Genomic DNA, 17,237 nt, shown 5'->3' with positions numbered 1-17,237 from the left:
AATTACATTCCCACGAGCAATGTATGACAGTTCTTATTCCTCACATCCTCTCCAACACTGGATACTGTCACCCCTTCTAATTTTTGCTAATATGACAGGTGAAAATAAAATCTAATTGTCCTTTAAACTTGCATTTCCTGGCTACTACTAGTGAGATTAAGCATCTCTACATATTTAGTGGTCACTGAGATTTAGTTTTCTATGACTTGCCTACTTCTGTCATTTGCACATGACTGGGTTTTCTTTTTCATACTAGAATATAGTAAAAGATGAAACCCTTTTGACTATTTCTTGAGGTTAAAGTATGATCCGGCCCAGAAGTTTCCCTAATTTTGGTACATTCTAACCAAATCAAAACTTAAATCTTTCCATAATCCACCCCCACCCCCCAAAAAAAGGGAAAAGAGAAAAGTGTGGTACTGCATATATGTCCATGAGGACAGGGACTTGTTCACCTGGCACATTCAAATGACTGAAGACCAGGGACCTCCCTGCATGTTCTGCTTTGCATAACCTTCCTCTAGGACTTTTATACATCTCTGAACTGATGGAAATCCCAATAATCACAGACTGAGTTTCCTGTTGCCTCAGTAGGATGGGGCTTAGAGTCAGATTAATTTTATTTAGAACAAATAATGACTTTTCTTATACCCCAGAACTTGGAGTAAAATTCATACATGCCACACATCTAAGGAAATGTTTCAAAAAATAGTATTTGGGGAGGGAGGACTAGAACTAGAAGGAAAACCTTAGTCCAACTGGAAGAAGAATCCCACTCATGGATCCCAAGATAAGATTAAATAAGAAAATGTGGGCAAATTATGAGAAACCAGAATATGAGAGTATTAGGACTTAAGAAAGTTTTGATTTTGGGATGAAACAAGTGGGGCCCCAAAGGGTTTTGTGTTCAAGAGCAACTAAGTATTTGCTATGAAATTATTTTTCATCATCTCAGCAAGAAGGGATCAGATGCAAGACTTAAACCTATGTGTGTAAAACAGATTTTGCAATTTCTCAATATGGATTTTATAAAAAGATTTGTCATCTCCCCCTCCAGATCTCATCCTACACAATATACTACGAGATACACTACTCTTGACTTGTGAAATAATTGAGTTTTAGAATAATGAGGTTCTGAATATTAAAAATATAAGTATAAATTAAATAAATCAACATTAACAGCTGCTTAACAGTGATAAAATATATTTTTATTTACTTCGTTGAGTCAGAGGGTCATAAAAAAAATTATTGCTAAAGTAGATACCAGGCAAACAGAATGGTGCTTTAGAAGTCCAGTTACCTTGGAGTTTATTTAAACTAAGAGAAAAAGGTCATAATGTTTTCATGCAATACATACTTCGTTCTTTAAATAACAATTCTGACAAATAACAGAAAGAATTAAGGAATGCTGTATTTGTGATCCATACAAAACACCAACATTTTGGGTTATACATAATTTAAAGAAATGTCCCAAACACTTTTCAAAATACTGTAGTAGCCAATACATAGAGGCATGCCTTAGGTGGCCATAGGAATGCAGTTTAGAAAATAAAGGAAAAAATCACACTGTAACTACTCAAATTCTTCAAAATCACTGAGCAAGAAAAGCAACAATGAACTTCCATACTGATTTTACATAACTTCTATACAGTACCTTGACTTAAATCCAAGAGCAAAAGTTAAGCCTCTCCTCCTCTATTTTTGGTAAACAACTGCATGGTAAACTTAGATGACATTTCCCCCGGATTTTACCTGGGAGTGGCCTTTTAAATTTTTTATTTAAAAGAGGGCAGGTTTGGCACTTTTATACTGATGTCACCAATGTTAATATTTCTTGGGATCTCAGGAAGATTCATATTCTTTACAGCTGATACAGCACGGGCTGGAGCTCCTGCTAAGCCAGCCTGTATACAGAAGCAAATAAAAGAAAAAGAAAATGTACAGCTCAGGTGTAGCCCATCAAAAAACATTAAAACTGGAGGACAATGATAAAAGAGTTTCATAAAACAAGCTTAGAGACCAGATGGTAGTTTGAATTGGTATGGAATGGTTACTTTGAAATACTAATCTATAAAGAGAAAACAGTTGACACCTTAAAAAATACAGTGAATACATGCAATGATAACAATGTAAAGATTTAAATACAAATTAACCTGTGCTACGGAAACATCACACACAATATTCAAATGACAAAGCTAGGTCTTCACCTATATTTTGATTTAACTGACTTATGATATAAGCATAAAGCATATTTTACATTAGTTTCCTTATTAGACATCTCTTGCAACAACTGTGATAGATTTTGGGTTTTTGCTTTTCAACTGTCATTTATTATTAATATATGCTGTGAAATAAAAACTGAAAGTAATAAATCATGTTCGTTTAGTTTCTTAGGGCTAAACCCTTAAAACATTTCAAAACAATGAAGTTTTTAAAAATTATTTTTTAAAATTGTAGAGGCTCTTCTAAACTTTTCTAGGAAAGTTCTAGGACATTTAAAAAAAAAAATCAGGCTTTTAAAGTGAAGCCGTCAGGACTTCCCTGGTGGTCCAGTGGTTAAAACTTTGCCTTCTAATGCAGGGGGTGCGGGTTTGATCCCTGGCCGGGGAGCTAAGATCCCACATGCCTCGCAGCCAAAAAACCAAAACATAAAACAGAAGCAATATTGTAACAAATTCAATAAAGATTAAAAAAACATAATAAAGTGAAGCCTCAATCCAAAGAGAACGGTTCTGCCTAAAAATGAAACTGCAAGAACAGGATCAATCCAACCCTTCAATGAATTGGTAAAAATATAATGATTAAAAAAATTTTGTCATATAAAGTAGATTCAACATATGTTCAGTTTACAATATACAAATTTAGAGAAAGAAGAGCATAAATGCAAAAGGTAGGATATATATAAATAAATGAATTCTAAAATTTCCAATACCATTAGTGTACAATATTTGGCTTTCATCATAGTTGGAAAATTTATAATTTTTGAAATAATTTTGAGGGAAAATATGCTTAAAAATAAAGAAAAATGGGGCTTCCCTGGTGGCGCAGTGGTTGAGAGTCCGCCTGCCGATGCAGGGGACACGGGTTCGTGCCCCGGTCCGGGAAGATCCCACATGCCGCGGAGCGGCTGGGCCCGTGAGCCATGGCCGCTGAGCCTGTGCGTTGGGAGCCTGTGCCCCGCAACGGGAGAGGCCACAACAGTTGAGAGGCCCGCGTACCGCAAAAAATAAATAAATAAAAAAATAATAAAGAAATAAAGAAAAATGCATATATATCACTTTTCTCAAATAGCTACATCAACAGTCTTCATATTTTTATGATTTAATTTATATACCAATTAGATTTCAGCAACTTTTATTCAGGTTATGTAATAAAGCCAACAAACACATGTGAATTCGGTGTCATACATTATCTTGCACAAAAGCAATTAAGTAACAAAAACAAATCTTCTACTTTGCTTAGATTACATATATGAGACAGTGTCCATGTAATCAGAAAGATTAGTTTTAATGTCCCTTTTTGTAATTTAGTTTTTTTCTCTCATGTAATCCTACCTCTTTTGTTAATTAAAAAATAATAATAATAAAGCTGTTACCTGAGAAAAATCTTGACTGATACAAAATAGGCCAGTGTAAACTATTTGCTGAATAAAGGATACAAACATTGTTAAGCAATGAAATAAAAGCCATAGATTATCAAGTTAGAACTGGAAATAATAGAAAAATCAGTAAAATAGTATTTAATAATATATAGTCCACACAGGCAATGATAAGGGTGATATGGATGAAAAACTCCATACCCAATTAAAGACTGAATAGGGTTGGAGAATTCAATTTTTATAATTTAATGGAGTGTAGTTGTTTTTGATGTATAACTAAAAATTTGACTGACCTCTACATTTAAACCTACCTGAAGCAATGCAGTTTTTGTTATACCCCACCTCTCTCCAACTGCCCCCCAAAAGATGTTGGAGATATAGATGAATATTATTTAGGGTAGCATGAATCATATTCAAAAGGATCTTTAACTTGATCTTTTCAAGTTCAGTGGTTAACTCCCAAAATTTAGAATGGTTTAGGATCAGAGAAGACTCTAAGAGCTTCCTTTTGCTAGGAAGTATGTTGTTTGCCAAGGGAACAAAAATTATTTTACAAACTTACAGATAACCTGGAACTAAGTATCATTTTTCCAGTAGAAGGATTTTATAATTTTTCTAATTAAAAAATCAATTTGCCACTATTGCTACTTTGGAATTTCTATACAGGGTGCTAATTATGAGTAGGCTATAGAAAAGTAATGACAAGGTATTTAACTATAAACATTTTAAAAGGCATGAATTATTAGAGGATTTTATTATTGAGAAAAAGAGAGAAAAGGTAGGGTGTGTATGTGTGTGTCCATCTGTTTGTTTTACTGGATGCTATGGTTGACATTTATAAGTAGTAAAAATACTTTTTTTAGTATTAAATGTCATTGTCAAGAAGCCTTCTTTTCCATAATACCCTGTACCATGAGCAGCTAAACTAAAGAATAAAACTTCATCCTGTTAAATGTCATTAGATTAAGTCGTTTCTTTGTGACCACAGATGGTGTTGACTGTTAGCTGCTAATGAGAATACATAAAGTCAATATAGCAATTGATTTCAACAGCATACATGTGCCAAATTCATATTATGTAAAACCAAAAGAAGTTTCTAAGTCAACAAACTACAATTTCTCTAAACATAAGCAGCAAGCCATAGACATGCAAAGGATGGTAACTACTCAGAACACGCAAATGAATCAAGAGAATCAAATTATTTCTCAAGCATGTTCAATACTTTTGTGTAGTTATGTCACAAATTTAAATGATAGTAAATTTAAAAATTGTAATGTGTACTTCAATTAAGTTTTAATTAAACTAACATTTTAAGAAATCAGATTCTTTAGAATATAAAATGTAAAGAAAAATATGAGAAGGACTGTTGATCGCTATTCAGATGCTTAAATGAGCTGTCCATGTTTATATACAAAAACTCAGGGCTTAAAAAAAAAAGACTTCATGTCACTCAGGTAGTTAACACCAGAACTGCTATAAAACACATTTCAGTTTCAGACTTCCATGAACGTGAAGTCTGAAACATTTTTATTAAAGAATAAAATGTAAAAGAGGTAATTTGCCATTAGGAAATCAGTTTGCCAACACAAAGGTATAAAGGAATTTTCATCTTAGTTAAGATTTTTTTTTAGTAGGATATACTCAAAACAAGATAACTTTCATTAAACACAATTTTTTTGAACACTAAAATTTACAGAAATTAAGTTTACCTGACTTGTTAGTGGTATGTACAATTTAAAATGTAAAAATAAGATACTTCTGACAGTACAGCATAGTTCTTATAGATTTAAGATTACACAGTTGACATAAAGGAGAAATAAAAAGAATGAAACCCTACTGGAGAAATAACTTGTTTCCATCTATGTTGTTATACTTGAGCACCACCATGGCAGGTAAACTGCAGCAACTCCACTAACAAAAACAAATACATGAATCCAAAGCAGTTAAGAGTATGAATCGGATGGAAGAATGAAGTACAGCATATAAAAGAATGGTCATGTTTTCTCTCCCATGAGATTAAATAAATTAACAGAATTAAGAGAAAGAAAACAAAATGAAGTCTGCAAGTATACCAAAATGAGGCCAAACAGAAGACTTATACAGACATACTCTCAGAAATTTCAAGCACTTGAATCACAAAGATAGTAATGGATGGATATGATTTGGTTTTGATTTTGTTTTTAAATTGCCAGACCCAAAAATAAACAAAATATGTGCAAGCGAAACTGAAAAAGCAGCATTACTAAAACATATTTCAAAGAATCTGAAGACTCCCTTTTCCTCATGCAATAAGCAATTAGCTTTCTCCAAGGGAAAAGGAAAGAACCTAGATATTTACTTCATCTAACACATAAAATTTCCTACCATCTTAAAATATTTTTTCAAGCTTGATATATAGCATAATAAGATGGTAGTTGAAATAATTTGTACATACTAAAACCTTTACCCACCCATCCTGCTGGAAGTTGCTATATGCACATTCATAATTTTGACCTAACAGCAAAGTGAAAGAACATCAACATTAATAAACACAGTATTAAATGGTTTCAGACTCAAAATCATTAACAAAATAATGGCAGGTTTTGAAAGCATGCTTTGAGCAGAATAGAAAATGTCAGTATTTTAATTTCTGAATTTAAGGCAGAAAAACTTTTAAACTGGGGACAGGCTTGCTCTTTGCTTTAAAGGCAGTGCTTTAATACTGCAATTATAAACAGATTAGAAATGCTGATGACGGTCCTCTAGTAAGCAAGAACTATGGCATTTTATGAAAATTTTTATCAAAATGAGAATATTTAAAATTTTTTAAACCTTTCAGTACTAGTCATTTTATGTAATCTTAAATTACAGTTTTAATTTCTAGCATAGGATTTACCTGTGTGAAATAAATATAGCAGACCGATGTCATTTATGGATTTAATATAAATAGTTTTGACCCTCACAAGTGACCTCAAGGGTCCTCATCATAATTTTGAATAAGAGAGTAACTGTGTGTCAAAGTAGAGGGGCAGAACCAACTCACAAGCTGACTTTCCAACATCTGTATCTTAGGGCTGCTTTTCTTGTTATCTATTCTTTGAAAATAGATACTTGATTAAAAAAAAAAAAAGCAAATTACTAGTTCTAGTGATGGAAGTTATAAGACCTAAGTGATTGATGGTTCTTTGGTAGAAAAAGCAATTTAACATAAATTAAAGACTGGAACATAGAAACTAGCAGTGATTGAGATCAATGGAGTAAATGAGACCATTACATATTTTCTATTCCCAGGATAAAGTAATACAGATCCAGGGTCCAAAAGTGGTGTCCCTAGCTTCATGATACATAGCCCACTAACTCGGGATAAGAAATTGTAAAGCTACCTGTATGTTGCTGCTTCTTAAACACATCCAGAACGTAGTAATTTAGTGTTTAAAAAGCAATGCCAAATTCCCAGTGGCATTTTTCTAATTACTAAAGTGGTTAATCTAACTTGTTAAGTTTACACATTTTTTCCTTGCATGGCACTCAATAAAGTATTCTCATTTTGAAATTTTTAAATGGAAGTATATGAACATTTTCATTTTCTTGAAATGTTTTTGTACAAAGAAGTTGTTCATCACCGTCTCTACATGGAAATGTTTAAAGAGTAATTCACACAGGTAACTTATGGTGTGAAAAATGCACAGGAACTAGCAGACAAAATTTAGTTTTGTACGGCTAGGAGTCTATTTAAAACATTTCCAATTTTTGCCAATATGCTTTGCAAAAATTTTCAGGGTTTACAATACCTTATTGAGCCTTACTATGATATGCTTGGATATCAGAAGGTTGCTACAGTGAAAATACATTTTATTTTGGTCAATATATTTAATTCCATGTTTTAGAGTATTTATTTCTATTTTAGAAGATTTCTGATCTTACTTTTTGTTGGCTACTTCTAATATTCACCTGTTAGTCAAAACTGCAAAAGCAATTGTTAAGACTTTGGAACTGAAAACCATTAGGTCCGGGGAAGGGGACTATTTAACAGTCACTGTTCTAAGCCTTTACCAGTTCCCACTTTGTATGCTAATCTCTAAAGGTTCAGCTTTTGGTTTTTAAATTCACAGCTTCCAAAACCCAGCATACAATTTTATGTTAGAATCCTAATTTAGAAACATGGGGGAAAAAATCTGTGAGAGTTAAATTAAGGTTCTGCCATATGATGCTAAAAATAAACTCTGATTTACATACAAAGTAAATTGTCATTTCTACAAATGTAATTTGTCAGTTAAATGACAATGTTTAAAAAAAAAGAACAAAAAAACTTAAACTTTCCTTTTACAATGCAGGCACACAAAACAGAACAAACATGACATCAATGATATACTAGTAAAATACACTAAGTCCAATAAAAGATGAATAAACTACAAGGAGAAACTAGAATGGAAAATAGGCTACAGGGACTATATGGGTTCATTAACACAAAGAATTTTTGAGTCTGGCCTAAATAATTAATTGCCTTTGACATCATTTTGCTTTCCCTTTGTTAAAATACATTTTTCTCAAAGTCAGCAATACCTTGTCTACCTGTCCTGTCTGGGAGATTGAAAGATAAAGGTCTGTAAGAGAGAAGAATGGAAAGAGCTAGAAAGATCAGGATGTTCGGAAAAAAGAGGACTGACTTTTAAAAAGTAGTGACTAAATTCAGACCCATTTATTCATCTTGAAAATCACATGAAATACATAAAGGCTAACAAGTCTCCCCAACCCCACCCCTCTACCTCCACCCCCAGGGAGTCCTTTTACTCCTAGGCAGATTCCTGAGTGCCTCTTACACTTCCCCCAAATCCCACCAACCTCCCAGCTTAAATCCTCCTTTCCCAAGATCCCAATGTTATAGTAAACCATTTATCTATCAAAGCAGGATAGATGAAAATATATTCAGCGCATATCTTTGCTTCTCGTCTCTTTAAAGATCTGAGTGATCTTTGCTTCTACCTGTCTAGGTAATGGGAATTAAACTGGTTCACTTTTGACTGTTACCAGAAATATACTACTTTTAAGATAAAATAATAAAATCTTTGATTTCTGACAAAGTAAAGGCGACTCGATACATCCATGTTATATTTTAAAAGCTGTATCTTAATTATATCCAGGCTTCTTAAAAGATAAATGATATTCTAAACATTACTTAAATTAATTTTCAAAACATGATAAACAGGTCTTTTCATCAATCATGGTATTCTGAACTTTAAGATTTGCTTTGTAGCTTTTTGCTTACATAATACATTTTAACTAAAATTTTGTAAGAGTAAGATTAATAAAAGCTTATAGCTTGCTCTCAAATAATTTTGGATTATTCTGCAGTCATATATTTGGTAGATATAACCAGTTTAAATAACATGGAAAAGGAACCCATATGAAAACTCTTGACATTTCACTGCATCTGGAATAAAGCTGGTAGCCTTCCAAACACACTTAAAATATATGAAAATTTCTGAAAAATTACATAAAATCAACATTATTTCAACACAATTTCTTAAAGTATGATCAGAACTGTATGGCTTCACCGTGACTCAAAATCCTACTTTATGAGGAAAATATTAGCAGACATCACACATAGAGAAACACTTGATAAACATATGTTAGTTTATCCATCAGATTTAAAACATACTTTTTTTGTAAAGGAGAAAAAGAAAAACTAATTTGGTAGCAGATAACAATTGATTATACATGTTAAAAGACAATCAGTGGATGAAAAACAAATATTCACCAGTATTGAAAACCATTTTAAATAGCATGTTTAAATAGCATGTTTCTGTTAAAGGACTTTAAGTTATAATGTTCTTATAACTATTTCCACTAAAAATGTAAATTCTTTATTTTACTGCTCTTTATAGATAAAAAAAAACTGGCTCATTAACAAAGTTTTACTGGACAATCAAAAAGCAAATATCCATTATGTAATTATTACAGGTCCTTCATGACTTCTGTCAATATTATATATAGCAAACCTAAGGAGGAAAAGGTGGGCAGGCGGGAGGAAGGGCACCACCAATGGAAAGGAGTTAAATACCTGGAAATGTGATAATTCCAGACAAGAGGTCAATATATTTCTACAGATGATTACATGGAATTCACAAATTACCACATATCCACTCATTTTAGACTAATTATTAATGGATTGTATCACTGTCTGTCTCTTGGCATTTAAAATCTATAACCATATAGTTTTGTAAAGCAAGGTTTAACAGACATAAATTTCAAGTTATCATTTTAAGACTTTAAAAACTATAGCTTAGTGTTTATGGTAAACCTTTTGCCATATTGAACAATACACTGCAAGCCAACTCTAGTAAATAATATTCTTAGCCCTTTTCCTTGTCCTAAAACAAAATTTTCTCTATTAATCTAGTTTGTTTTCCCTTTTCAAAAATCAGTATTTTAAAAATTGGCTGTAGAACACACAAAATATATACAATTACTTAAAAAGAGTCATAATTTTAAGCTCTTCCCCATTACAACCCTCTCCTTTGGGAAACCAAGGAGGATGATAACTTGAGATAAAGAGAAATTAAGGACTATTTTAATTTAAAACAGAACATTGGAAAATGTTTTTATACAAAACTTCAACTGTTTCTAATCCTCAGATTTCAGATTTATCCACCATCCTGTGTTTCATTCCATTCCAATGAGCACAGCATTTTAAGCTGATCTTTTGAAAAGCCAACAAGATAAAAATTCTTCAGAACTCACCTGTTGTAAATTAATGCTAGCATATTTTTAATATCTTTCTGCTTTCATAGTAATATTTACTTTAGATCAACCAAATAACTGTACTAATAATTATAAATAAAATTAGTTTTCTGCATTATGACTATAAATACCAAAGGTAAGAGTATCCTCAAACATGTGTAGTATTGAATGAGATATCAAGACTATTCATCTTTCTAAATTTCTGTATAGCAATAAGAAACAACCAAAATCATGTAAACTTGAGAGGCTCAGCTACAGCACCTGGTACTGATATTCAGCCTTGTTATTGAGGGAAGAGTCATACAATTCTAAAGTAGAGTTTTACAAAAGGCTAAACTGCTGGTTGGTCCTCATTCACTCAATTTAGCAGCACAAAGTTAGCTGTATATAACTAACCAAATCTTTCTCTTCTAGAATGCAATAAAAGCCATGAATATGTGTATCATTATATGGAATGTATGATTTAGCTAACTTGTCAGTGACCTTTGGGAAGGATCCAGAATTAAAAGATTAGAGCATTGAATTTCTTTTTTCAATGTGTACTCAGGCCTACTAAGCACCCATTATAACATTACTTCCTTATGAGAATTCCATTTTCTCTCCTTTCCTTTTGCAGAAATAGTTTTATAAAACACTAAATTTATATATCTTTAGAAAACCAGTTCTAAGACCTCCTTGATAATTAATGACTAAGGTTTACTAACAAATATTGATTGCATTATTCATAATTTCTTTTTTAAGCAACAAGAATTGGGAATTTTATTCATTACCCAAAGCAATTACGACTGTGGCTAAAAGAATACACAAAACTATTTGGTGGATAGTGGTCACAGAACATTTAACATACTAAAATGTGTATATTCCACTTCTTTTTAAAATTGAATAAGCATACCAGCTGTACCTAAAGGGTAATACTGAAGGACAAACAGTGAAAGCTACAAATCATGCATAATTTATGATCATGCTTACTACCTTCATTAACTAAAGCACTTTCCATTCTTACCTCAGATTTCTCCAGTTTATTTTGTGCATCAATTTGTGTAACAATCTCATTCATGTTGGTCTCCAATACCATTCCCCCCATCACCATTTCTGCAAGAATATTGTGAACCTAAAGAAAGAAAATTCACTATAAGAATGTTTCATGATCCCAGTAAGTTTTCTTTCAAATACTGCTGTTTTATGAGCTGTAAAACAAAAATAATTTGGAGTGAAGACTCATAATACACTTATGTCACTACTGTGAAGCCTTAGGCAATTATACAAACCTCTTTAAATCTTAGTTTAATGAGCTGTAAAACAGAGATAATAATAGTATCTCCTTCATAGACTGATGGAAAGATCAAGTGAGGTCAGTGACCATGGAAGTGCCCAAAACAAAGTAAATAATCAATAAACATTAGCTACCATGATAGTATCAGGATTAATGCTAAAAAAAAAAAAAATGACCCATAAGGGCCTTTTATACCTGATTCTTAGTCTGTAATTATTAAGTTGTTTTATGCTCAAGGTACTCAATGAGGCTATGTAGCATTCCTACAAGCTCTAGATTTAAAATGAAGTAAAAGTTTCATTATATTATAGGTACTTTAATAACGCTTTTACCCCAAAGCCCTCTCTATATATCTAATTACTCAGATTTTTTATGATCAAATACATCTTACAATGACAAAAAACAACATTTTCCATTGGGGAGAAAAACTATAACCCAGGTGTTTTGTCATAAGGTATTTTACTGGATCAAAAATCACCAAGTCAAAGCTGGAGTGTCACAGAACAGTATACTGTGCTATAATTTTTAAAAAGTAATGTGGCAGCATTAAGAATGGAGACTCTGAAATTAGAAAGGTATAAATACTGACTCTATCACTTATTAGTTGTATACCCTTCAGAAGTTAGTTACTTGACCTCTCTGTTACCTCATCTGTAAAAGAGAGGTAGAAATAGTATGGGTACCTCATAGAATTATCATAAGGATTAAATAAATTCAAGTGATGCACCTAATAGGTGCTTAAAAAAGAAAAACCTAATAGGTATTTTAAACAAAAACTTTTAAAAATTAAATATATAATTATACTGTTTGCTTTTCATTCCTTTTTAAGTTTTCATGCAAATGTACTCATGATTTTTAAAATTCCTATTATTTATTAATGTTTCATTTTGGAAAGATGGACACCTCACATACCAATTTTGAAGAATTACAGAAATTATTTTTCCTTAGCAAACAAAACCAGAAGCTACAACTGTTTTAAACAATAGTGCTAAATATCATCACTTCTACTACTATCTTTTACTAGATACCATTTATTAAAACTCTGTTTTGATGCTGCACTTACAGTATCTGATTTAATTCTCACATTAACCTTTGTTACAGCTGAGAGAATAAACCAGCTCACTCAAGACGCATAAGCTAATATGTGGCAAATCAATGACTCAAACCTAAATCTGAGTGATCCAAGTCCAATACTTTGCTTTCTTCTGTTAACAATAATAAATGAAATTGATACAGCAAATCATAATCTATGAAAATTCAATTAAAGGTCAAGAAGATAACTAGGTGATAAAATAAAATTACCTTATAATAGCTAATAGGTACTGTATGCATAAAAAGTGTTCAGAAAGAAAGGCCACGGCCAGGGGACAGAGATTCATTAAAACTTCTGTTTTAGCAGTGGAAATTCCCCTTTTCTTTTTAAAACAAATTCTTATGCAATAGCGTGACTTATATGCTGATAGAAGTGTAACAACTCCACCACCCCCATTTTGCTCAGGCTTTCTTATGGGTTCATCCCTACATATACATTGTACTATTGCCTTTCGAAACATCTCAGAACACAAGCACTAGATTGGTGGAAACTACAGATTTCAGTAATACTGAAATATCTACCAACTTTAGAGGTAACAAAATATGAGCAGCCTACAAATGTGGGTCGTATGTAAGAAATTCTAAGAAATGTATGTAAATTTGTCCTTAAAGTAAAAATAATTCCTATGAAAGCCAGTTCAGTTCCAGAAGAGACAGAAACTAGAATTGAAGGGCCTGTGAGCTAAATTCTTAAACATAATCTCACTTATTATAAAGATAATAAATGCCTAAAGAGTGTATTCTCAGTGAGGAGGTACAACACGTTATGTAGAAATTTAAGGAGAGGGCTTCCCTCGTGGCACAGTGGTTAAGAATCCGCTTGCCAATACAGGGGACACGGGTTCGAGCCCTGGTCCGGGAAGATCCCACATGCCGCAGAGCAGCTAAGCCTGTGTACCACAACTACTGAGTCTGCAAGTCACAACTACTGAGCCCATATGCCACAACTACTGAAGCCTGCATGCCTAGAGCCCATGCTCCACAACAAAGAGAAGCCACCACAATGAGATGCCCGCATAAAGAGTAGGCAACAAAAAGTAGGCCCTGCTCGCTGCAACTAGAGAAAGCCCACGCACAGCAACGAAGACCCAACGCAGCCAAAAATAAATAAATAAAATAAATTTAAATAAATAAATAAGAAATTTAAGGAGATAAACATCGTGGGAATGAGAACTATTAATTGGGAGGCTACTCCAATACTATTCAGGTTATGGTGTCCAAAGTAAGGTATGTCACATGAGGAGGGGAAATTAAGAAGGTGAACATGTCTACTGATAGAAAAATTCATGTTCCAACAATTGAGAAGAATTTTTGGCAGACTTAATATGAGAAAGAGGATGATAAAGCTCTGCTTTTAGCTTAGCCCTAACTCATATGGTTGACATATTTCAGTATTTTGTTTTATAAATTTTACTTAAAACAGATTTTTATGGAAATAAAAGGGTAACAATTTGCTTATAATACAACTCATCTACTAAACTGCTTTGATGTTCACCGAAAAGTTCAACGAGTTTTCACTCTCTCTTATGAATTTTTATAGGTATTTAAGTGTTTAAAAAGTGGCAAATACCACACTAACTGTATTTTTGCCTTTTTCTTCTGGACATAGACCGTAACTTCTAAATTTCATTTTTATTTTTTTTAAATCACAATATAAGCCATACAGAAACTTATATATAAAAATAGTCTCTACCATCCTCTGCTTCTGTTATTAGGTCCCTCTAAAGATAATCACAGTTAATTGTATCTTATATATCCTTCTAGAAAACTTGTTATGCATATACTTGTTATATGTGTGTGTGTATATATCTAATGTACACAAATGAGATCACATTGCACACATTATTCCCACAGTTCTACAAGAAAATAAAGATTGAATTGTCGGTGCTTTGTGACCACCTAGAGGGGTGGGATAGGAAGGGTGGGAGGGAGGGAGACACAAGAGGGAAGAGATATGGGGATATATGTATATGTATAACTGATTCACTTTGTTATAAAGCAGAAACTAACACACCATTGTAAAGCAATTATACTGCAATAAAGATGTTAAATGGGGAAAAAAAAAGAATGACAAAAAAACCGACTGAATTGAAAGTTAGAGGCAAGAGAAAATGAGCATTATGAGTTAATAAAATAATAAAAGTTACTGGAGCCAGATATATGTACAAGAATAAGAATGATCAATGAAACTGTTGGTAAGAGCAAAGAAAAATACAAAACTAAAACGGTGAATCTACACTATTATCACACACCTAAAAATGAGAAATATACAGATTCCTCAGAAATATTGGTAAGTTATTAAATGAACAAATGAGAGGGACAGAACGATATCTATAATATGGTCCCACTGAGGTATACTAAAAAAATTACACACATACACACACTTGGATATACCCAGAAAAATTCTGGAAAGGCACGAAAATAATTAGAAAAAAAAAAAGACTTTATTTTTTTAAGAGCAGTTTTAGGTTCACAACAAAATTAAGAGGAAGGTACAGAAACTTTCCCATACATACAGCCTGGCCTCTGACATGCACAGCTTACCCAGAGTGGTAAATATATTACAACTGATGAACCTACACTGACACATCATAATCACCCAAAGTCACAGTCTACCTCAAGAGCTCTCTTTTGGTGGTGTACATTCTATGGGTTTGGATAAATATGATATATATCTATCATTATGGTATCACACAGAGTATCCTAAATATCCTCTATGCTCCACCTATTCACCCATCCCCCTCCCTCCCCAAGCCTGACAACCACTAATCTTTTCAGTATATGCATAGTTTTACCTTTTCCAGAATGTCATATAGTTGGAATCACACAGTACATAGCCTTTTCTGATTGGTTTCTTGAACTTAGTAATATGCATTTTAAGGTTCCTCAATGTCTTTTCATAGTTTGATAGTTCATTTATTTTTAGCACTGAATAAAATTCCATTGACTGAATATAACACAGCTTGTTTGTCCATTTACCTACTGAAGGACATCTTGGTTGCTTTAAAGTTTTGGCAACTATGAAAAGAGTTGCTATAAACATCCATGTGCAGGTTTTTGTATAGACATAAGTTTTCAACTCTTTTGGGTACATACCACAGAGCACGATTGCTGGATTGCATGATAAGAGTATGTTTAGTTTTTTAAGGCATCGCCAAACTGTCTTCCAAAGTGACTGTATCATTTTGCATTCACACCAGAAATGAATGAGAATTCCTGTTGCTTCACATCCTTACCAGCATTTGGCGTTGTCAGTATTCTGGATTTTGGCCATTCCAATAGGTATATAATGTGCTGCAAATATTTTTTAATGGATAGTAGTTGCCTAAAGAATGGGATTGGAGGGCTGAGGAAGAAAGGAGACTTAGCTTTCTTTCATAGTTTTTGTTTGTTTGTTTATTTGTTTTGAAAACTTTTAACATGAGCATATATTACTTAAAAAAAAACACCTTCCTAAAGAGTAAGAGAGATCATTCAGAGGAACAATATTAAAGGCAATGGCCATGTACCTATTTAAGTTATTTATTTATTTATTTATTTATTTATTATTATTTTTTTTTGCGGTATGCGGGCCTCTCACTGTTGTGGCCTCTCCTGTTGCGGAGCACAGGCTCCGGGCGCGCAGGCTCAGTGGCCATGGCTCACGGGCCTAGCCGCTCCGTGGCATGTGGGATCTTCCCACACCGGGGCACGAACCCGTATCCCCTGCATTGGCAGGGGACTCTCAACCACTGCGCCACCAGGGAAGCCCCTATTTAAGTTATTTAAGAGGTAGCTCAAAGGTGTTGAATATTTGTTAGTGATAAGAGAAGCATGCCACTTTTTACATGTGTTAAACATAAGTCTTTTTATGTGTCAATGCAGAACCTGAGACTTTGGCTTAAAACTACTGTAACACATAAGATTAAGTGGTCTCTATAGTATTTTATTATTATTTACAAAATATGATAATGCACACAGTTGGCATCTAATAAATATTAGATGCCAACACTTCTTTCTTCAAAATCATTTATCTCAATTATCTTAAAATTCAAAAGTTAAAAGAACACGGCATTTTTTGTACTTAGTCTAACTACCCCATCAGTAAACCATATTTATTAAATATTTATATACAGTGCTTACAGACAGCAGCATCTTAGTTGAGTAAAGCCTACATAATCATTGGAGAGTAAATGAAGATTAAATCAAATACATTTCACTTTTTACTGTTTTTTTGTCACACTGCACAGCATGTGGGATCTTAGTTCCCCGACCAGGGATCGCACCCACCCTCCCTGCATTGGAAGCATGGAGTCAACCACTAGATCACCAAGGAAGTCCTACATTTCACTTTTTAACAGTTACAGGTCAACCAGGCAGAACCAAGCATCTAAAAACAAAAAAATGAAAGGAAGTCAAATTACATAGAGCCCTTTCTATGGATTGTCACTTGTTTTCAAAGAATAAAGCTACTTTGCTATAATTTATGCTAGAAATGAGGTCCTTTGCACCAAACATCTTTTAATTTGACTACATTAATATCTTACTACAGGGGTGGTCAAGTAAAATACGGCA

At 33.1% G+C, this 17,237-nt stretch overlaps 1 protein-coding gene across 2 annotated transcripts in view; it reads right to left on the bottom strand.

Moving 5' to 3' along the window:
• Positions 1–1,186: 1,186 nt before the first annotated feature.
• Positions 1,187–17,237, bottom strand: part of AP3S1 (adaptor related protein complex 3 subunit sigma 1) — a 70,651-nt gene continuing 54,600 nt past the window's right edge. The window contains exons 5-7 of one of the 2 annotated variants that reach the window (XM_089909187.1): positions 11,322–11,429; positions 3,910–4,054; positions 1,187–1,904 (exon numbers count right to left, since the gene is read on the bottom strand). In XM_089909187.1, the coding sequence (XP_089765313.1) occupies positions 1,843–1,904; positions 3,910–4,054; positions 11,322–11,429 (315 nt within the window). In that variant the 3' untranslated portion in view covers positions 1,187–1,842. The remainder of the gene's footprint in view (positions 1,905–3,909; positions 4,055–11,321; positions 11,430–17,237) is intronic. The other variant, XM_022590774.3, reaches the window with a different exon arrangement.

This window comes from Delphinapterus leucas, chromosome 3, assembly GCF_059928025.1.
Source record: "Delphinapterus leucas isolate spDelLeu-1000000601 "Yukka" chromosome 3, BTC_Dleu_Yukka2, whole genome shotgun sequence".
NCBI classification, from domain to species: Eukaryota; Metazoa; Chordata; class Mammalia; order Artiodactyla; family Monodontidae; genus Delphinapterus; species Delphinapterus leucas.
This window is presented reverse-complemented; position numbering and strand designations above follow the sequence as displayed.